This window comes from Gobius niger, assembly GCF_951799975.1.
Source record: "Gobius niger genome assembly, chromosome: 14".
Lineage (NCBI taxonomy): Eukaryota > Metazoa > Chordata > Actinopteri > Gobiiformes > Gobiidae > Gobius > Gobius niger.
The window spans coordinates 18,291,762-18,315,389 of NC_136865.1; the positions used below are offsets into that span (position 1 = coordinate 18,291,762).

Here is a 23,628-nt window from a genome sequence, read left to right on the forward strand (position 1 = left end):
CTGTCAAGTCACAGTCAAACATGAATTGCCAAGGGCTCTTATGCCAAAGCTGTATAATGGTTCTACTTTGGCAGTAACAGACTGTCCTGTCTCAAGAGGAGCCACTTGCTGACCACTGCAGATTTGGTCCATTTAAACTTTGGATGGAACCACAGTCCTGCAGCACACTCCTTTTACAGTCTATAGCCCATGCATTATGCTGTGTAGCCTTTACCATCAAAGATCTCCAGCACGTCAAACTCCCTTTCCGTGTGGAAGCTCTCAAAAGTGATGGTGACATTGTAGCCCTTCTCCACGGTGACACTCCACGAGCACATCTGCAGGTTGGGGTAACTTTCCGGCCAACCAGGACTCAGGATGACACCGGAGGAGTCATATCTCACATCGTGGGCAGGGCATTGAACTAGAGACAGACACAGGCATATACATTTAATGTCTTTACCTCAGGTTTGGTTAGTGCAGTGCATGCATCGAAGTTTTGCCAACCTTGACATGTTGGAGGCGGGGCATCCATCTGGAGTCGCTCTCCAAGACGGCAGGTTAGAATCTCACTCCCAACCAGTGAGAATCCAGGATGGCATCTGTACCTGATGATGTCACCTGTTACATCAAATTTAAGTTCAGAAAAAGAGCAACACAAGGTGGTTTCACTAGGTTTTAAGATCTCTTTCGTTTACTAGGCAAGGCAAGGCAACATTATTTATCCCACGCAGTTCATACACAAGACAACTCAATGCGCCTCATACAAATTAATTCTATTGGTAACATTTCCACAGCAATCACGCTACAACACATAAGTATAGCCTGATAATCAAGCTTTTGTATTCAATTGCAGGAGTATCTGGTATCCTTTTTGCGGCAAATCATTTCTCTGAAAGGTTTAAGATTAATGTATCAGACTTCAACAAAATAACATAGCCATATATTAAAGGATATAAAGACTTCCTGCGCCCACTGTGTGTCATTAAATATTTAAAAAGTGAATACCATTACAGTGAGTAGTGCATCTAGGGATAGTATTTGATAAACTTCGGCCATAGGCGACTGGAAAAGTAACAAGTGGGCCAGTTCTCATGCTCCATCAAACTGACACAAATTGAGAGCAGCGTGTCAGACGGAAGGACAACTCACCTATCTCCAGCTCCCCGTCCTCCATCAGGATGTCAGCATTGGGCACTTCAGGAGGAGGCTGGCACACTCGTAATTGGTAGGCTAGGACACACACAAGACGGAAGAAAAATGTGGAGATGAGTTTAAAAGCAACAAATCAGTGTCAGTTACAAAACAACGGCCTTAAACAAAATCCTTTGAGTTCAATAATAGCACACAAGGCCAAAGTTACTGTATGCATGTTAATTGTAAGTTTTATGAATAAGCACATTTTGACTTCCTGGGCCCAATCTACCGTCTGGCGTAACAACAAGGCAAAGTTGGTACCTTGCTTTCAAAAAAACGGTGCGCCATTGCTTTCACCAGTAGCCTGAGAGTGTCGCAACATTGTCCTTGTCCTGAGAGAGAGAGAATATATTGATGGTCCTTCTCTAGCGGTGGTATTAAATAGTGCGGGGCACAGTAGCAAAAAATATTACAGTCTGGTACAGTCTGTAGAAGGAAAAGCTTGGGAGGGACCACTGCTGTGCATAACATCGCCATGGGAGTCTGTCCAGCCCCTGTACAGCCCAAGTATGAAGCTGAAGATTGTACAGAGCGCCCCCCTGCCTGCGCAAAAGTCTTGTCTACAGTCTGCGTTTAGAAACACAAGATTGGGCCCTCAGTTCATTTTAGAGAATAACATCCAGAACTGTGTGTGTAAGTTCATGTGGTAATACGTAGCGCGCTAAAACGCACTCTAAAACAGTCGCGCTCCCGGTCACGGTTCTGCCTTGAATCATAAAGAGGAAGCGAGTTCACAGCCGCTGAGCTGAGGGCTGTAATCAATACAACTGCATGACCATAGATCAGTCAGAACACAGGGACGGAGCGAGAGATGGAAAGTGAGAGACTGAGAATAGAGTGGCAGGCAGCGCTGTCGGCTATGAGTCAAGATGAAATTGACTATGAAAATGAGACCTGCCAATAGTATCTGCTGCTGTCATGCATATCAAAGCCCCGGGGTATGTGTGGGCTCATGTAAACACACCCATGTTTCCTCCATTGTGCCTTATTGTATTGTATATGTGCAACAGCAAAACATCACAGCCATTGATCTCTAGGACATTTATTTTCCCGGCCATTTCCGAAGCCGTGTGTCCACAGCAATAACGTGTGAAGTGAGAAAGGAATGACATTCACAACATTGACCTACAGGAGATGCAGAGGAAGTGTACAGATAAACATTGGTAAACTGAGCATTGATGTACACAGCAGGATTGATCTGGGATTTCAAAGTAGCAGTTGTCTCCACTGTCCAGACACTGACATTAGCAGCAGCAACGTAAGCAGGGAAATCTATGATATTGGTATTGTTCTATGCGCAAACTATGCGAGGAATGGAAATGATTATAAAGTGACATTTGTGAACACATTTTTTGTGTGTGAGTAGTCTATAGATTTTTTTCTTCTTTCATGCCGATAATGGTTGTGGCACACCAGTAAGAATAATGGGAGTTGTTACTGAAAGAGTAAAAGCGGTTGCATTTTTACACAGGTAGTTATCTTCTTCACTACTTGGGCTTGGAATTATTATGTTGTATTATATTGAAGTAAAATGTCCTTAAGTACAGGAGGATGATCCCACCTCTGCAGTGTAATAATGGCCCAATACTGTACAATAGCAGACATGCCATGAACACAAGTGACTCCTCAGCATTTTTCTTTGACGATACATTGATTCTTTAAAATTTTAATGTTTTATATAACCTGGAAGAAGTCAGTATATGGAAAGACACTTTATCTCAAGGGCTTTGGTGGCAGTTGGTTTGGTTGGATCTCCTTCCACTGACAGCAGGGGGAAATAAACATGCCCAAAACAATATGAGGGCTTCATTTTTTCCCTAAAGGCTTCTTTATTCTGTGCCATTAGAAGAACAAATTACCAAAGTGCGCAGGATTATTCCAAACTGTGAGACTGACATTAAATCATATTACAGGTATGTTATTACTATGAACAAATTGCAATATGATAAAAGATTTTAAAAAGATGATCTTGCTTATATGCCCTTTGAAGTTTTGGGGAAAACTTGTAACAGTAACTTTGGGAAAGGAATTGTGACTTTATATGCAGGAAAGACAACCAGACGATTTAATGGAAATGCCTCTAAAGCATGCCCCTGTTGCTGCCTGGGCCTCTGACATGTGCAGATGTGTCCCCTGTCCCTGGTAAATACAACAGCATAATGGATTAATGTTGTATTTCGCCAAGAGCTGTCAAGACAGTTTGCACTAACAGAAGGCCATTTTAGAAAAATGTGTTTTTAAAATTCTCTTTGTGCTGTTCCTATTTTGCATTAAAACACAGTGTCTCTTTTAGCATTTTACAGAAACAGAGGGAACACATTTATTTCTATTGCAATTCATGATTGATCAAACATTTTACTTTATGTTTTCTCCTTTGTCACTTCAATGATTTCATATTAGAGCACTTCACTTATTTTCTTGTTACTACACTTTGTTTTTTTTATTATCTGTGGGCTAAATAAAAAAAAAAAAGTGGGCCAAAGCTTAATACTAAAACTGAGTGCTTGAAATGAAATAAGTATATTTTAACTAGTCATTTTTGCCTCCATAACATCAAACATTTTCAAATGTATTTCTTGAAAATGTCTGGATTCTAGGACTTAGATCAGGGGAGTCGAACTCATTTGGATCGTGGGCCAAAATTCAGCTCCCTCGCCGGCGCGCGGGCCACATATAATGTAAACAGGAAAATACTATTGAGAAAACATTTTTCGAATGAACGAATAATAATGAGCTGTGATTTAAAAATAGTGCTGAGTTGGTCAAAAGCCCGATAGGACTGTAATGAAAATTAATGGCTTACACATGTATTACGCTTTACAAGCCTGTGTCAGAAGTTTCTCAAAGTGCTACACTGTAAACATTATTCATTCACTCACACTTGGTGGTGGTAAGCTACTATTGTAGCCACAGGCGCCCTGGGGCAGACTGACCATTTACCACAAGGCTATGATATGCTGTTTATATCCTAGTCTCTTAATATGTCAGTTCCCTCTGCTGGACATGTGTGGAATTTTTTCCTTATTTTTCATTTAAGTTGCCCCCGAGTGGCTGGAATGAGCATTCTGGTTATTTCCTTAAAAATTCATAACTCCGCACAGGAATGGGCTAGAGACTTACTTTTTTTTAACATTCTCAGAAACGTATGCTCTACAAGTCAGGGGCGGAATTAAATCAACTCGGACGTTGTGTTTGACACACGTGACTTAGACTGAAACCGTAACACAGAAAGACAAAGAGTAACATATTTCAAGGATAGAACTGGGACTTAATCATGATCCTGATGTAGAATATGGTTCACTCTTCTTACGTCACATACTGTTTCATTTTCCAATATAGAAGTGAAATTTAAAAAATGTCACACTGGGCAAAAAGAGGTTAAATGGCAAATTGGAAATTTTGTGATTTAAATTCCATTGCGGTCCATTCAAACAGCTACCCACTCTGCCTCTCTGCCTTAATAAATACTACATGTGCTGCTATTCACGTCGCTGCCTATTTTTCATATCCATCTCCTCTGCCAATCCCAGCTCAACATGTCTCAATAAGACCAGAATTTAAAATAAACTTGAATCCATCTGATGGCGCTGTTCCTGTGTGAGTGTGACAGCTGACAGTTAAAAGCTGCCAGGGAAAATTCATTAACAACATGTCAGCCGCTGAAAAAAAAAAAGTAAAGCCCTGTCTAAAAAAAGACAGAAAAGTTGATGTAAAAAGCAGCGAAAAGAAAGTTTTCAGGAAAAGACAAATATGTTATTCACAAAAGGGACAGCGGATCATCTACATGTATGTTGAGAGAGAGAGAAGACAGAGGGGAATGGGTGTCAAACTGTGCAGTAAAATCTTGAAACTCCACTGTGGAAACTCATTAGCGACCATTCATGTAAAAATGTGTTATTCAAAAAAAAGGGGAAAAAAAGAAGCAATTGTCAAGAGAAAATAAGAGGGGCGGAAAAAAAGTTGCAGCGCCCTTATATCCAGCCTCCCAAAAAACCTCCGAATTTCAACAAAGATACATGTTGATGGCTTTGAAAAACACAGAGGCAACCACAGTTTCTTAAGGCAAGGAAAAACACTTAACACTGATAGAAGATGGATGCCCAGAAAAGTGTTTGAAGATTGATGTTTTTGGGCTGAAAACAAAAAGCTGGTCCACGGTGGAGGTTTTGATCTTAAATAGAGACTCAAGACAAATGCAGGCTTTCTGAGGGACCACAGTGAAAGATGGAGAGGAAATGAAAAAGTGAATGCTTTGATATGGGGAGACCTGCACAAACACAATCTCCCAACAGTGTGCACAGGAGCCGGGCCAAAGTTTTAAAAGTCCAATAAGGGTTTAGAGGAAGATTTAAGGCCCGGCAGTTTAATTAGAGTAAATGCTCCACATTCAATGGGCCTCTCTTCTATAAATATTTAAAAGCAGTGGTTGGAATTTAACAAATCAACACCCAAAATAACACATTATAATATTATTACATAGTATGCTATGGGTGTTTGTTTAAAATTTTCACCAACAAATTAGATCCTAAGAAACAAAAGAAGTGTTAAAGCATTTTTATTATTGTGGGGGGAAAAAACAACCTTAGTTTTCCTTCTGTGACGCAAAACTGTAAAATTCTATGTGAGTTTGAATGAAAGAAAAAGAAGGCAACGAGCAAAGTATATGCAAATGTTTGTTTTATACTAACTACTATGGCTTCCTATACAGTTCTATTCTAATATCTTTTGGAGGAACTGCAGAACAATCTTTTGAGTTGGTATGTGTCAGAAGGAGCTGGTCTGAGCTAAACTTAATGAGGATTCAGTGCTGTAGAAGACAGCGCTACACAAAACAAACAGATCGATGGCATCACTGTGGCTACAACTAATGATGCCATTATTGTTTCCTCACCAGGCTAAGGCTGGCAACTGCCTCGACACTTGACTAAAAATGTATTTTTGAAGTGAGTCAAGACTAGTATCCAATCACCATTTTGTCCCCGTCTTACTGTGAAAACTTAGACTAAAGAATCCTGCAGCACCGAAGCAGCAGTAATACTTCGTGATCAGCCCAAACTGAGGCAAAATACAGACTTTCAAGGCAGAGAGAAGAAATCACTAAGACACCAGCGCTATCTCACAAACGTCACGATTAGGGGTCAACAGATATGAGATTTTATAAGGCGATGCTGATTTTTGGGGATTTTTGTTACCCAATGCCAATATGCTCGGCCGATATTTTTGACCGATTTTTTGGCCAATTTTTCTTAATGTCTGGTATAATCCTATAAAAACATAAAGAGTTATTACTTTAGGTGATTCAACCATAGTTTCTATCTCAGCTTTGATTAGTTGCCGCTAGCATGAGCATAACACTAGCATAGCATAACTCAGCAATTGAATTCTCCAGGTTCTGTGCTTCAAAAAGACATGCAGTCCATATAGACTGATGTTTAGTGAAACTAACTAACTTTAGTCAAAACTTGTAGCTAACCAATTTTCATTGTGATGTTCCTCTGAGGTCTAGGAAGTTGTGGGAGGTGTCGTTTTAAATCCCTGACTTCCCTCTTTCCAATGCAACAAACGGGAAGTCTCTGCCATGTCTCTGATATTGTAAAATCTCTAAATATTGACCCTATATATCAGCCGGCCGATATATCAGTCGACCACTAGTCACGATTAAGTTAAGAATGGAGGATCTTCCCGCCCAAGTATGAGCACTTCTTCTAATCATGATTAAGAGTAAACAAATTCATTCATTTATGCTAGATGTTAGACAGCATTCTAGTTTTATCTTCACAAATGAAGATCTTTAGATCCAACCCATGCTAATGCGGTCAGTTAGGAGAACTTGTGTCAGAGTAGTAATCATGGTGGTAGGTTGACTTTCAATAACAAACAAATGTTTGACAGCAAAATGCACTTGCAAAGCACAGACCATCCTCAAACCTCCTACATCTCACAAGAACCCACAAAAAAACAACATCCCCACATAGAAATGAATTGTATTTCAGCAGTATCCCATAATAGCCTAAGACCTCATTCATCGAGACTCACTCTTACCATGGTAACTCAGGACAAAGAAGCCAGCGCCGGAGAAGTCTGAGTGAAACTTGATGAGAATGATGTTGGAGGTGGAGTAGACAGACTCCAGAGCCGTGTTGCCGCTGAACTGTCCAATCTGAGGAGAGGACTGGTCCGGACCATCCCTGCAAACAAACAGACGAGTGAGAACTCTGAAAAACCCTTTGAAAATACAGATCAAAAGCCACCCGGCGAGAACAGGCATTGAATGTGCACAGCCCAGAATAGCACTCAATGTAAAATCAAGTAAAGTGATTTTTTTGTGGCACAATACCAAGGAATTAAGCAGCAACTTTGCATTTGGCATAGAAACTTTTCTGACATGTTTCTGTATGCCCTTTTGTTACATTTTAAAAGATATAATGCCCCTGATTTTCTAAAAGCAACCAAAAGCAACAATGCCCACATAATATGGATGGAGAGGGAAACATTGGCATCCATCCAAAGAAAAAATGTATCATGCTGTTACTGAAAGCTGATTCAGATACAGAATGTCTGCGTGGTTCGGGAATTTGTCAAAATAAAGAATTGACTAGGTTGGTGCACACGGCACAAACAACAATATGAATATGAATAAAAGAATATCCAACATCACAGCACATATTTGAGGAGGAGATCATCAAACAAGCAAGGACAATTATCTTAGATCCATCCCTTGTCCAGCACTCAGAGTATGAGCTGCTCCGAATAACAATATAGAGTCCTTATTAAAGCAGAACTAAGTAACTCATGCCCCTAGAGGCCATAAGCTCCACTGCAGGTGTCGTAGCATGTTGTGTTTTTTCAATCATTAATTGTTCGTGAGAGTAAATAGCCTACTACGCTGACAGAAAAGACAAAGGAAAGGAGAGGGACATTGTACATCCAATTACACAATGGAGATAACAAGCTTTGCCCGTTAGCCTGTTAGCTTCTTCTTCGTGATTCCATTAGTGTGTATTGGTGACACCTACCTGGTGGCAGCGAAGTTGTAATTGTGGTTTTCTGAGACACCAGGGGGAGATCAAATGTCCCCCAGTCATCGCATTAACACTTGTTTTACCCCCAGAGGGACTACGAAAAGGATTTATTAAGGTAAACAAGTTTCTTAGTACTGGTTTAAAAACAAAAAAAGAAACCTCAACAGGTATAAGAACTCCTTCATCCCCATTTCGGTCCTGAACTCAGGCCAAAAAGCAGAGCAGTGATTTTGTTTTGTAATGTTCTGTCTTGAATGGTATGTCTTGTCATTATGTCATTGTATTAGTATTTGTTGTTTGTTTTAGGTGTGGCACCCTTTGTGTCTAAGACAAATTTCCTTCCGGACGAATAAAATTAATCTTGAATCTTGAAAATCTTCCAGTAGTCCAATCAAGTTCAGCTGCATTGTTTTAAACCTACAAGACAGACTCATAGAATACATAACGTTGTGGTTGGAACTAGAATCTGCTTGCCGGCATACCAAATATTTTGATCATGGCCATGTTCCATATAACACTGATGATTCTTTTGTCCTTTTCTGACCTCGGCCATTTCTTACCTTTTTATTTGTTTTAACTAACAAACCAACACAGGCGAGGAAAAAACATAACATCCTCCGCAACCAAACACAGCTGCTTTTATAGACCAATACAAGCCAACCCACAGCATAATTCATAACTTACTCCCATCATTTGCGACAGTTAAAGGCTATTTGCGTTCAGGAAATGGTCGCTCCAAGGCTAGGAACAGAGATCGAAGTGAGTTAATGATATTTATGAGACAAAGCCCGCAGCTGCTCCATTGACTGCAAATGGAGATGGACATTGTGTGACAAAGTACCGGCGCCAAGAGTGATTGTGCTCAGATATTGCTCCATCTTGCCTTTCCAAACAATCCCGACTACAATGTCGCAGAGCTCATTCTGATGTAAAACCTTCACAAACTCCCCTTTGTTTAAGGATCACAGCACAGCCCAAAGCAACTGCTCGCTTATCCGATCTGCACTGGGGTGTTCATAAATATTGATTACAATGTTGTCATATTATGAGAATAACAAATGCTATTGTGGGTGAAGGGTTGAATACAGTTCGTCTGTGGGTGTGGAAAGTTGCACGATTAGGATAGTGGGCAGATAGGACTTTGTGAATCAAGTGTCTAATACGGTCACTCATGTCATTGTGCCATAAGGAGCCAACCAGCACGCGAACTGGAACCTACAACGAACTGAACTTTCTTTGCATTGACTTTTGGCATTGGCATTGAATTGTTTGCTTTATCGTTTAGCGTTAACCCTGCTGTGCAATTTGACATTTTTAAAACGCAAAGAATGAGGATGCGTAGAAATGTGTTTGGCCAGCGGATATAGGAGTATAAACGTAACTTCCTCTGTCTGTTGCTGAGAAATCGAGCAGAGGTGCTTCAGATTAGATAAATTTAGCCTTTTCGAGCGTCACATCATCATCAGGACAAAATGTTCTCTTGTTATTTCCTGCACATAAACAACTACTGAGATAATCTGATGAAAAAGTTATTCCCTTTAGCTTTTGTTTATTTGACTATTAATACTATTTATTGGGTTATACTTGGACTAAGCATTGATCATGTCACTATAATTACAGTGGTTGTTAAAAGTCGCTGACCTTTTTGAGTACATTATAGTCACGGGGCCGGAGTGTGTTCGCCACAGGCAGCCTATACGCAATCCCACATCTGTGACATATATGATAATTGATACAATAGAAACCTGGTCATAAGTCACAGTATGAGACCAATTAGTGGACCCACGGACTGTCAGGTGGACTGGCTGTGGAGTGGAGGGGAACCACAGAGAAAATCACACTTTCACCACTGACGCAGGGGCTCTCTCCGTGGGCGGCCAACATTGCAGCTGTGACTACGAGCAGGAGTTTGACCGGTGCTGCTGCGTATGTGCTGCGTATGAGACGGGGGTGACATCTTCTCTTTGTAGCGTGATCTCTTCCCCCTTACAGCAGGGTCAGAGCCATGCTGTGCAGCCAAGTCATGAAATTCACAGTGTCTGCTCTTGGTGTGATGAGCTCCTATGCGCCGTTTCAATATATAAAAGGGAAGACTATCAAAGGCCATGCCCTGGAGTTCCAAACAAGTTATTGTCTTCGAAATAGATAAGAAAGCTGCAGATGTTTTGTTGTTACAATAATGCACGCTATCATTTCTTCAGTTTTTGATTTTGCCTGGGTATTGAAAATAGAGTCGCCTTTCGTTTGATCATATGAAACCTATCCCCAGCATTATTTAAGGCGAACTTGGGGTGCCATCCACTGCTTTTGAATGCTCACACTTTACTCAGAGCATGACAAGGCAGAACTAGGAGAGAGTGGGCAAAGTTGAGCATACAGCTGTATTAAAGACCTGAGTCACAATATGATGATCTCTCCAAATGGGCTGATTGTCACAGGGATCAGATCATGAACATTTAAAGGGATATTTCAGGATTTTTAACATGGGGCCTCATTTCCTAGTTATCCAGAGTGTTGTTGATTTAGGAGATTCTGGAGATAGCCTGCTTTAAAAACAGTCTGACCCATATAAATGTCTGTGTTGACAATATTTTTTAAAATATAACCATTTTGCATTTTTGTTTACCTGTGGCCGGCATTACTACACGTGGAATTCACAAAGGAGCTTTCTACAAATCAGATATGGCAACGTTTGGAGAACTACTCGATGACTTTGAAAAGGTTTTTAATGCAGGTTAGTAGTTACCGTAGACATGGACTAGCCTAGCACGAGCCTAGCACGAGCCTAGCACAAGCCTAGCATGAGCCTAGCACGAGCCTAGCAGTAGCCTAGCACTAGCCTAGCATCACTAAACTCTTCAAATAAGGAATGCATGAATAAAAAAAAAATCTCAAGAAATCAACAACACTAGGAAATGAGACCCTATGTCAAAAATCCTGAAATATCCCTTTAAGCCCATGTAATCTACATTCAAATTGTAATTGTGACAAAATTCCTTCTTTCCAACTTTATACTTTATTTACCTTATACATGAGAGAATATAATAGTTTTTCACCTAGGTTTTATACTATATATATATATATATATATGTAGTCAAAAGCTTGAGTCATGGTCTGTTTGCGTCAGTGACAAACCATCCCTGCCTCACTTAAACTTCCCATTTGTAGTAAGTTAAAGCAATAGCGATGCCATTGCCATAAAAATAATTGGCCAAACTATTTGTGGTTGTTCAGCCTGTATTCTCTACAGTTTCTTGCATCACAGTATAGTACCTACCCACCATTTAGCTACCAACACTGACAAAATGTGGCTTGCCATAAGCTACTCTGCTCCGGGAGAATAATGAGGTCGACTCAGGGTTAGAAAAATATACCGTTATACAAGAATTGTAGCAAAAAACATAATTATGAGGATAATATAAAATATATATATATCTTAAAAGTTGAAAAAAGTGGTGAAAAACATGACAAGAGGGCCATTATGTAATTATGTCACAGTAGCTAATACTTCAAGAAGATGTCGGTCGTCATAGAAACCTCTTGGAAAAATTTAGCCAATTAGTGGGTAGCTCTGAAAAGATGTTTGAGAGCATGACATCCTGGAAGGAAAAGAAAGAAAATGTCGCACAAATTAAATACCTATTAGAGGAGAGTGCATTTAATCCTCTCCCGGCACTAAGAACAATTACAGGAAGGTATAATAGTATAGTGCTTGCATTAGGAACAAGTTATGAAAAATATATGTGGAGAGAATATTAATTATTCTGAAGTTTATAACACCCACTGGATGATTATTAAAATCAAAGCCAGAAAGATGAATAGGAAGATAGTTTGAAAGGTTACCAATACATTACGATTAACAGGGAATTAATGTAAATAAATCAAAACTAATAGCATAAACTAATAGCATATGGCAGAATAAACATCAACAAAATGTGAACTCTATCTTGGAGGGGTAATATGTTTTCAGGTATCGGATTCAGCGTTTCACTTATTTACAGACAAGTACAGTCATTAGAAATTAAGAGTTGAGAAAAAAATATTTATCTGTTTTTTTCATGAAGTTTGCATCGTTGTCAAATAAAAAGTTTAAAAACTGAAAATGTATTTGACTTTTGAACTCTTTCAATATTCATACATTTCTTTGACAAGCCTATAGTACACAGATATGTTTTTTTTAATAAAAATAAAACAAAGCTCTAATTTATGCAATTTACAGGTTTATTTTGATAAGGTTTCAATTTGAAAGTTTTTGTTTTGAGTTTTAGTTGATCACTTTCTGAGTAATTGGTAGGACACTCAAGGTCGGGGGTACTAAACTAAAGACACAAAGTGTACCTGAGATAAAAAAAAAAAAAAAAAAAAGACGTTTGGAATCATTATAGATCACTATAGGGCTGTTGAAGATCTAACTATTCTAAATACTAAAAAATACACTTTTAAAAGTTGCACGTACCAGACTGTAATGTAGTCATAGATGGGCTCGGTGCTCAGAACTGTGAAGTTGATGTAGATGCCGTGTCCAGGCGGGACCCGGACGCTCCACACACAGTCCTGGAAGTTTGGGTACTCCTCGGGATGTCCCGGAGAGTAAATGGTCCCATTGAGCGATGTAATGTTCCCACCGCAGAGAGCTGGGTCAGACACACAATATTTAACAGAATTAGGCCTTAATGCATCTCCAGCAAATATTAGCGCTACGAGGCCTCGGCAATTGTCCGGATGAGTGAGGGAGTACACGTCTTCATTAGTCGCGTAATGACCATTCGATATTACGCTAATATGTTTAATAAATTGTCATTACCTTTTTATTTCAGCTCTGTGGCTCAGGTGTGCATTCAAGGGGGGTGATTCACACTCATTGATGCCGCAGGTTTAAATACTACTTCACAATACCAAATGCCAACCGTCTCAATACTTCCCAATAGCTTCATAATCCACAATTTCCACAGAATTCAAACGGCAGGGATGGCTTATTATCATCCTCTATGCTGCAGATTGACACATTTCTGACAGTATCCCCATTTCAAGGCCAAATGCAGCCACTTTAATCAACGTAATAATATATTGCCATACATAAAGCACATTTATAGGGGTAAATTTACTGATGCGTTGTTGGTAACTATATAGTACACATTAGAGGTCGGGCTGATATTTGGGGATTTTACAATATTGTCTATCGGCCGATCTACCACCGATATCTCTGGGACTGAAAGTGATAGAGACTTTGCATTGGAAAGAGCGAAGTCAGGGCTTTATAACAAATCCTCCCACTACTTCCTAGGCCTCAGGGGAACAGAGAAACATCGCAATGAAAATTGGTTAGCCACCAGTTTGACTAAAGTTAGTTAGTTTCACTAAACCTCCGTGAATATGGACATGCTACATGTCTTTTTCAAGCGCAGAACCTGAAGAATTCAATCACTGAGTTAGTTTCATATATATAAAAATGCTACGGCTAACAACTATATGCTAATGCTAACAGCAGAATGCTAAAGCCAACGGCCACTATTCAAGGCTGAGACCGAAACTATGATTAATTCACCTAAAGTATTATTTAAGTATTATTAAATTAGCCAAAAATATCGGTCAAATATATCGGCCGTGCATATCGGCATCGGCATTTGAAAAACCCACATCGGTCGACCTCTAGCACAGATACATATAATTATACACAATGATTTTCAATAATTTAGCCAGAGTTTTACCTTCACATCTTGGCAGCGGGTGGTTCCAGTTGCGGCTGATCCCGTGTAAACAGGTGAGGGAAGTTTCACCGATGAGGGAGTAACCGGGCTGGCACTCGAAAGACACCGTCATCCCAACGCTGAAGTCTGTTCCGATCACGTTCCCATTGCGAAACGGGCGCGGATCTGGACAACTCTGGAGCTGGTACGCTACAACATACAAAATTAACCGGATCAAAAATCAGGCACAACTGAAGGCAAGGGTGGCCAATCAGCCTCAAACCTGGGTTTATCCCTGCCACCAAGCATTTCATTTCCACCTAATTTCAATTGTAGAACAGTAGAAAATGTTTCCTGAATTCCTCCACAAAAAGGTCTCTTTCAGTACTCCTTCCACTAGTTAATTAAAGAGGAAATGTATTATTCACCAGCCCCTGTTAGTTGCAAATTCATTTAATTAGCTTGAACACATTTAGGCCAGCTAAAATATTTGCTAAAATAAATGTAATAAATGTTAATGTAATGTAATGTAAATGTAATGTAATAAACTTTTTTCATGTCTCTGATAAATGAATACAGATCATGACTATCACAGAACCAAATAACGCAGACCAAGTAGATATTCCATCACAGTTAAACGTTAGATAAGTTCCATGAATAATAACTAAACAGTGTGCCTGAATGCACCGACTGGGACAAACCTTCTTCTTTGTCACGTGTGAACTGCATCAAGAGGGCATCTGGATACCACCGAATGAGACTAAATACTCTACCAATTAATTCTTTGGAAGCCTTTTAGAAAATGTAGTGTTGATGTAAAGATCTCCAAAGTAGAAACTGAAAGATACGATATATGCATACTCTAGATGGCAGTAGCGGTACCTTGGTATGTGATGTGGAAGCCCGGTTTGTTCTGGGAGTAGTCGCTGTGGAAGAAGAAGCTGGTCTGGTGGGTTGTGCTGAACAGAGGTTTCGGCATGATGGGGCCACTGAAGCGGTCGATCACGGAGCCCGTCTCCAGAGAACCACTGCGGATCTCCAGGTAATCGTGGATGGCCTCGGTGGAAAAGTTCAGGAACTGGAGGTGGATGCCTGCCGAACAATACAGTCGGTGACATTTCCAGGAGAAGTTAGGTTGGATTTCTACAATGTAGATATGGTGAAGGGAGAAATGCCAGCACAGAATGACCATATTAAGAGAGTTGTCCGATCCTCACCAAAGCCGACAGGTAGGTTGACTGTCCATGAGCAGTCTAATCCACTGGGATAGTTGCCGGGGTAACCAGGACTTAGGATCACTCCGCTTACATCTGTCATGGACCCGCCGCAATGGGCTGGAGAGAGAGACAAGATCAGAACCAGCACTGGAACTCTCTGGGATATAATACTGTGTGTAAGCAGTTCTAGGAAACATAGCTTTAGTAAGTAACTAGTACCAAATGGAGATAGAATGAATTCCATTTTACTGACCCCATGCGGCCTGTTGTCATTAAATACTCCATCATTAAAATCTGCAAGATGTTGGCACTACTTGGATGTAACAGAAAAACATGCACTATAATGTATATGCATGACTGGTATCATACACAATATTAAGGTCATATATTTGAGGCTCAAACAAGTTTAGTTTAGTTTTGTATAAAAGTGCAGGCTGTAATGCTGCATATGACTGAAATATCTATTGCATTGGTTCTCAAATGGAAGGTCAGAACCAATAGGCGAGGAACGCGCTTCTCTATGGTCCTCATGGCGGGGACCTGACATTGCTGTAGCACCACTCCCTTGTGGCCAGGGGCGACTCCAAAAGACACTTGATAGACAGCGTTTCAATGAGCACTTTGACCTTCCCTAGCACTGCTTAAAAGCCTGGCTCCAAAGAGTTTTATTTTTTCTAAACATCGCTATGACCCATGTGACAACGCTGGGGTGGGTGACATATTTTGAATCACACTGGTTTTTGTACATCAGCATTAAAAGTGGAAGCCTTTTCAGTGCATTGACTGGCTCCAGAGCAATCAATCTCTAATTATTAAATCTATGATCTGTACCCAAAGCCGGCTGAGGGACCAATTACTTTAGGTCGCATCAAACAGAACATAGCAGAAAATGTTCACTAAATATAAACAGCCTAAATCAACAGTGTGAGTGAACCCTGTATTTTGATATAAATATACACTATAATAGGCTCAAACTGGAAGATGATTTTATTGTTAGTTCAAGTTAATTATATAGTTTGGGTCTTGGCTTGTCTTTATTGCTTGAAAGCGAATCCTGAAGCGAAACTACAACTAAATTAAATTATAGCATTTAGGCATAATTATAAGAAAACAAACAAAAAGCACAACTAAAAATAAACACATCCCCGTCTCAGGATCTTAAACCTGACACCCTGCATTATCTCCACACCTATACATATTCTAATTCATTAATAGCCGCCCGTGGTGTATAAATCACCATTGTGCACGTTGATTAGTGTCCAGCCCGAGCTTCCTCCTGCGCACCCTGGTGCATGCTGATGCCTCCACACAGTGTGCATGTCTGTGGCTGCTCCCGCCTCAGTGCACCAAGTGAAAAGCTTACTCAAATTCAGCCACAGAATACTAAATAATCATCTCAATGCACGAACAGTAAGTTGATCAAACAGCTCATTTTGCTCTGAGTCAGGGAATAGATTTCTTGCATCATCTCTGCCGCAGTAATGGCCTGTATAGAGTGTGCATATTGTGAGGGGGTGGAGTGTGTGTGTTTGCGCATGATGTACTCAGTTGAATACTAACCGAGACACAGCGGCACCGGGTAGTTCCATCTCCGCACAGGGCCCGGCATACATGTGATGTGGGCATTACCCTGGACATGGGGGGGAAATACATAGAGTCATCACATAACACAAATGAGATCAGACTTGAAGTATGCGGCTTTCATATATGATCTGATTACTACAGATTCGGATATGAAATTCGTATTGAAGCGAAAAAGGTTAAAAGGTATTGGACAGAAGTGGGTCTAAAGCCATGCTATAATAAAGTTTAGACTAGGACAAAAAAAATACAACAAGGGTTTAACTTATTTGATACATATGCAGGTGCAATCATACTGACATTCCCAAACAACTGCAAGATTTTTATGGCATATAGTATGAAAACTGCTTTCAGTTTCATGAGAAGTTTTGATGATTCAAAAGATAGAGCAGTGGAGTTTGAACTGGTAATTACAATGAAAACGGTCCACTTGATTTAGAATTTTCTCTAATTTAATCAATATTTCCGGACTATATGTCGCTCCGGAGTATAAGTCGCACCAGTCAAAAAATGCACAATGAAGATGAAAAAATAACATTAAACACTCCGGAGTATAAGTCGCACCAGCCTTGGCAACTACCAGGGCATGGAGGCATCCATTTGCAAACTCTATATGTGATAATCTAGCATTTAGCCCGTAATGAGCTTTTTTTGCTTTCTTCATTGCAGTAAGAGTAACCTCCGCTTTTCGCAAGTCCCTCACTAGTTTCTCGCTCACTCAAACCTTTTTAACATTTTCAGTGGTACAGTAAGTAGCAGGAGTAACTGGTACTGATACTGGTACACAAGCCTAGAGCGCCCTCTAGTGGCTGTCGGTGTGGAAAAAACGAATGTGAAATTATATATTTTGATATATAAGTCACACCTGAGTATAAGTCGCGCCCCCAGCCAAACTATGAAAAAAAAGTGTAGCTTCGGTGGCGTGTGATTGTGTGGTTGGTGGTAGTCAAAAAAATACATTCCCTTCCCTTATAGCAGCTACTGTATCTGAACATCACAAGTAACATCAATATTCCATTACCCCCATTGTTGACTATTGGCAGAATGAGGGAAACTTGTGTTAAAAATATATATGTGGAGTATAAAATATATATATGTGCAGAACAAGTATAAAGTAACACGACTTGCACTTTGTTTTCCTAAAAAAAACAAAACCAAAAACTTTTTCACAGCGGGCACTCTCCCTCTGCCAATCCGATGTGAATGATGCATGAAAATGAAAAGCTTGGTGTTCAAAACCGGTGCCATCATGTAAGTTGCATATGAGACACAAGGAACCTCCATTAGAGCCTCACACTGCTCTGAATTTGGGAGCAACCTACGTTCAAAGGCATTTATTATTTAAGAGTTAGTGAAAACTACCCCAGGCTGCTGCGCTCTTTTAATCCCAACTGGAGAGAAACACCCAAGAGTGGGGTTTCCTCTCACTCTGGGTTTATGGAGGATGAAAGAAGGGAATGAATTGAGATCAGAGAGCTGTTGTTGTGCAGATGTAACTTTATGTTGTTGGTGTTTCCTTTAAGTGCTACATTAAAGACTGCAGTGAGGCAAAGGATAAACAAGCAAGAAAACAAACAGCACAATCCGTAAGGTTTTGCATTTAGGTTTTGCTCAATTTTATCTGGGCTCGAGACAACTAATAAAATGGTTTGTTAGGTCTTCTAGTAATGATGCTATTATGTTCTTATAACCAGACCTTTTTGGTGATTTCATACCTGACAGTTTCGGCTACAACTGTTCCTCAGACCTTCACTAATAAAATGTCTCAAACTGACAAACCTCACAGTTCAATTTACACAGTTCAATCCATCTATGAGATGTATTCACCAGTCTCTATAGATGTTGCTACCTGATTGCAAAAACATATGGCAGATTTAGCTCATGATGTTAATCCTACCACTGTATACTTTAGCTTACCTGAAGTGAGTATCCCTGTTCACATGAGAACTGCACAACATCCCCCACCATGAACCGGTCTCCGAGTCTGATCCCGTAGTTGGGCGTCTGCGGCTCCGGACACGATTCCAAGCCAATTGCTGTTGAAGCGTACAGCCGGGGTTAAATAACTTTAAAAACTTTGATAGTTTTAAAGTAAATCCAGTCGACACAAAACTATACCTGTGTATTCAAGGTGAAACCCAGCCGCTGAGACGCTGATATCAGAACTGAAGCTCAAGTAGAGGTTGTTAGATGTGCTATTCAGAAGCTGAGGGATGGTGGTGCCTGCAATAAGAAAAAAACACAAAAAAAACACCGTGAGCACTATATATATGTTGAGGCTTGAAAGCAAATGATCTCAGTAATCTGACAGGAAAGGGAACAACAAAGCTGTCCCAAACCTATATTTTGACTCTTTTTATGTTCGAGATAGGGCCTGAATGCAGTTGCTTTTTTCACTGGGAGACAGCTGGTTTATGTGAGACTATCTTTCAAATGTTGGCTTGTCCTACTTACATAACGTAACGGCAAAGAGAAGGGGGAGAACAAAGTAAGAAGTGGTACAGAGTTTCTCATGCAAAGCAGCACAACATGGTGTCAGGGACCTCTTTGCTAACAAACAACAAGCAGGTCACAAAAAGCAACTGTGATCCCATTAATAAAGGATATGATGGAGGAAGAACTTTAAGTCTCCAGTTTGTAACTTTTCAGTGGACATTTCCTGCATAATTGAGGCATAAGACCTTGTTAGGTACTTCGGTATTGATATTTTAATCTGACAGTAAGGAGTGACTGACTTGGCTGGTCAGGATATCGAATTGAAATGGAGTGCCCTCTGGAGGCAGCAGTAGTAATGACACGAAAACATTCACTTTCTGCTAATGGCATGCTGCTCAGAACAGGTCCAGTGATAATTATAGACTTTAATTAAAAATGCGGTGGAGAAGAAATGAACCAAAGTAAAAAAGATTGCACAAAACTGCATCTCCAGGTACGTTTCTCATGAAGAACAATGGCACAGCTGTTGGTGCTTTTGCCTTCTGCATGGAGTTTGTATATTCTCCCCGTGTCAATGAAGAACTCCTCCAGGTGCTCCGGTTTCCCTTAAAACCACTAAAATGTACAATAGAATCTCTCCTAGGGCCAGAGATTCTGAATCTCAGAAGGACTCTCTTGGTTAAATGAAGGTCACATAAATGAAACAAATAAATGCAAGTAACAAGTTCTAAAGCTCCATGAAGACAATTGTGCATAATTTGTCCACTTTTAAGTCTCCAGACGATAATGAAATTGAAAAAGAAGGCAACGCAATGTGTATGAACATAGGCATACCACACTGGGGGTTGGTGATGGTGGTGAAGGGGAGGAGATGGAGGGTCTGAGGTGGCTCATGGTTCTGCTGCTGTAATGGAGATGGGGTGGAAGGGGTTAAACACAGCTGAAAAAGATGAGGGATTGTGCATTCATATCAATAGCTTGAGAGATGAATGTTTGAATCGACTGCTAAAACTACAACCACTGTTACTAATATCATGAATACAAATAAGTCTATGTAATATCACACATGACAACCAAGCTATTTCCGGGTCCAAGACTTAACTAACATATTAAGTGTAACTATTTCTTCTGTCAAAATGAATATATTTTACATTGTATATAAAATAAGCATAGATTGTCTCATAAAAATGCTGTGATAATTCATGTCAGAAAAGCGTTACTAAAAAAAAATATTTCTGTGCGATTAAATGCTTGAAAATAGCATTGCACAAAGCTCTGAGACTGGTAAAATCAGCAAAATCCCATTATATAGGACTTAAAGTATCATTGGACCTGGAAGCTGAGTAATGACATCATCTTAACAAGCGGATAGTACCACTCTTGCTCTTACAAACATTTTACGAGACAGTTAAGTTGTTTTTTTGTGTGGCAGGTGCATTGGCAAACTTGTCTGAGTGAACAGTGCAAGCTAAGAAGTGAGATTCATTAGCAGCTTTCTGAACAGCTCCCCTGCTGCTTTTTTTTTTTTTTTTTTTTCACATTCGGGAGAAAACCCCATTCATTATCAAGGCTGCCAAATAGAAAATGATTTCCCTTTAATAATAAATGATAATGAAAAATTTACTGCATGGAATCAGGGCTAACTGTAATTTTGAGATATATGACAGTAATAATTAGCAATTGTTAAAAACGTATCCCTCTTGCTCTATTTATTTTTTAATGCAATACATGTCATGGCAGCACAATGTACTCTGCATATAGATGCTGTACATAGATTATTTAATGCACCATTGAGCTTAAGAAAAACTTGACAATGCATAAGTAATTAAGATGTTGGCCTTGTTTTTAGTTGTCTTGACTTCCATCGGCATCTAAGATGTTTTCATCAATATCATAGAGAAGGGTTGTTCATCTGTTCTGGGTTGTTAAGACTTTACACAGCTCTAAACAACCCAGTACAGATGATGACTTGAACAACCCTCCTACGCAGCGAGAATCAGAAGGAACAAGCTGTCTGATTTCGCTAGGCCAAAGGTAACTAATGATGCAGCAATGTGTAGAGAGCAGAATCTATATGGCCAAAAAGGAGTCAGGAAATTATGCAAGGAGGTTGACGAAAGGTTTGTTGCGGGAGGGGAAAAAAGGACAATTTGGTATTTGGACATTTCAGCATGAAACCATTGTAGAAACTTTTGGTCGGTACAATGGTTTCATGCTGATCTGGTGTTCTGAGGAATTTGGCTCCTGGGCCATTGTGTGGACTCCCCTGAGCCCACAGAGCAATGCTGATCTAAAAATGCACATTTCAATGGTGTAGGTTCAGGCAAAAATATAAAAAATAACATAACATCAGTAAATTACAATTACAATTGTCTATCAATTAAAGGTTCTTACTGAAAGTTTTAGTATGTTCTTATTTAGTAACAGTTGATGACATTCGTTGTATATAAATGTTCACACAATACAATTTTGGGAGTCGGTACTGTTTTGCATTCCTCGACTTTGACTCCTCTTGTCATATGTTTCTAGTACGGTTTCTATTCTTAGCAGAGACCATGAAGGGGGCGAGGATCAATTAGCAGCGTGCCAGACTTTTCTCGTGAGCCTTTTGAAGGCTCTGCAGACAAACAAGCAGGTGTCAGTGGGTGCCTCCCCACAGAGCTGTGCAGAATGGGACCAGCTCCGCTCTTCGCAGGGGGCCAAACGCTCACATATCCCATGCTTCAAAACATTGTGATAATACGCTGTTATTATTAGTGTTGGAAAACAAGTCTGTTTAAATCGTTTTATCTTTGCAGTTTATGAGACAACATTGCAACCAAACACTGTATGTGTGATATGCAATCATGAATGGCGGGAATAAAGTCCCGATTGAAATGAGTTATTTTTGGAATTGCATATAATTTGCAAGCAAACCTGTGACAATGACCACAGCACTAAAAGCAAAAAGTTGAAGCTGAGTGATCAAACAGTGCTTTACCAGAGTAGCTGCCCAGTCTTGGTGCATGGTTGTCAGCACCATCATAGAAATCCAGTGAGTCCCAGTTATGCTCAGTGGCAAAACTCACTACTTGAATCTGGAAATGCAAGTGTAGAGAAACGAAGAGTGTTAGTTTAGTATTGGTCTTTTTCATTAGACAATCTCTCACAGTATGTGTTAAATGTACTCTCTTCTAAATAAGCAGTAAAAAGGAAACAATATAAATATTTTGAGATGGGACTGTTACTGGATGAAGTTGCAGATGTAAATACTGTAATTAAAAGATTATCAATATATGGCAGCTATTTGTCATGGAATTGAGACAAAGTACACTGATTTCTGACTTACAGGCCTTGGTTATAGCCTGTGTAAAAGATTTGTGATGAACAAAATTGTAAGGTCACTGCCGCAGATGCTAAGTGGTGTGACCTGTGTGAGAGTTGTAGTTTTGACATAACCTTCCTCATGGCAGGTGTGCATCTACTTTTGTGTTTGTCCATGAAAGCAGTTCAGCTTACACGTAATCAGCCATGATCTGCCCGATTAGATCCTATCTCCTTATCCGCGGATGGCCCTCTCTCCACACAAACCGCCTATCCATTCACTCTCCAATAATATCTTATCTCCGTTGACATCCTGCCGCCTCAGCTTTAAAGCCAATGATACAAAGGTCAAGCAGGAAGCGCCTGATGGTGGTGTTACCTGAATTCCGGCCCCCTCGGGAACAGACACTTTCCACACACAGTTCTGGTTGTTGTCGTAGGGCTCGGGGTATCCGGGTGACAGGATCGTCCCACGCCGAGCGGTCAGGACACCCCCACAGGGAACTGACACGGGACAGTGAGAGGAGGCAGAGAACAGGAGGGAAAGGTCAAAGTATTTTCAGTAAAACATGGTATGCGATGTGTAGGATCTGACCTTCAGTGGATGAGTGCACTTTTCATAGGGGATTTGTTCTATTTTCACACATATTACAGGGATATAGCAAGTCTATTTAGTCTATTTAATATGGTTTTCATTTTGGTTACTAGCCCAATAATATTCAACAATCTGTGATGTACTGTGTATATTCACATTTTGCATCAGAATCAGCACATGTCAGGAAGCCTAGATGTTAATTCTTTAGCATCACCTTCCTTCAGTGAATGACCGGGTCAGCGGGGGTCACTCCTTCCCCTCAGCCTATCAGCACAGTGCCACACCTTTGTAGCAGCCAATCATCGCCCTCAGTTCTGCTTTTAAGCCTCTAGCATTCATGGTTCGTTCACTTCCCAGCTGTGCTGCGACCCACCTCCTCCCCGTCTCTGCCTCTTCAATCTACTGCTGCCTGTATCCTTCTCAGGCCTCCCAAACCACAACCAGTGTCCAGGCTTCGGGGGAAGACATTTCCAACTCTAGCCTACCCCATCCATACTCATTTTAATTAATATATCTGATGTCTACTGCCGGGGTCTGATCGGCAACAAAATAAATATGTCAATAAATCTTTCTAATTGTGGCTTTTGTTGTTTGAGTCTTTCCAGGTTGAA

At 40.2% G+C, this 23,628-nt stretch overlaps 1 protein-coding gene across 1 annotated transcript in view; it reads right to left on the reverse strand.

Moving 5' to 3' along the window:
* Nucleotides 1-23,628, reverse strand: part of LOC306974403 (CUB and sushi domain-containing protein 3-like) — a 383,839-nt gene that overhangs the window by 51,261 nt on the left and 308,950 nt on the right. The window contains exons 37-49 of the mRNA XM_079571635.1: nucleotides 22,802-22,926; nucleotides 22,100-22,196; nucleotides 18,802-18,906; nucleotides 18,601-18,719; nucleotides 16,663-16,732; nucleotides 15,103-15,219; nucleotides 14,768-14,977; nucleotides 13,907-14,095; nucleotides 12,655-12,832; nucleotides 7,219-7,364; nucleotides 1,132-1,212; nucleotides 487-600; nucleotides 215-403 (exon numbers count right to left, since the gene is read on the reverse strand). Coding sequence (XP_079427761.1) covers nucleotides 215-403; nucleotides 487-600; nucleotides 1,132-1,212; nucleotides 7,219-7,364; nucleotides 12,655-12,832; nucleotides 13,907-14,095; nucleotides 14,768-14,977; nucleotides 15,103-15,219; nucleotides 16,663-16,732; nucleotides 18,601-18,719; nucleotides 18,802-18,906; nucleotides 22,100-22,196; nucleotides 22,802-22,926 — 1,740 coding nt within the window. The remainder of the gene's footprint in view (nucleotides 1-214; nucleotides 404-486; nucleotides 601-1,131; nucleotides 1,213-7,218; nucleotides 7,365-12,654; nucleotides 12,833-13,906; nucleotides 14,096-14,767; nucleotides 14,978-15,102; nucleotides 15,220-16,662; nucleotides 16,733-18,600; nucleotides 18,720-18,801; nucleotides 18,907-22,099; nucleotides 22,197-22,801; nucleotides 22,927-23,628) is intronic.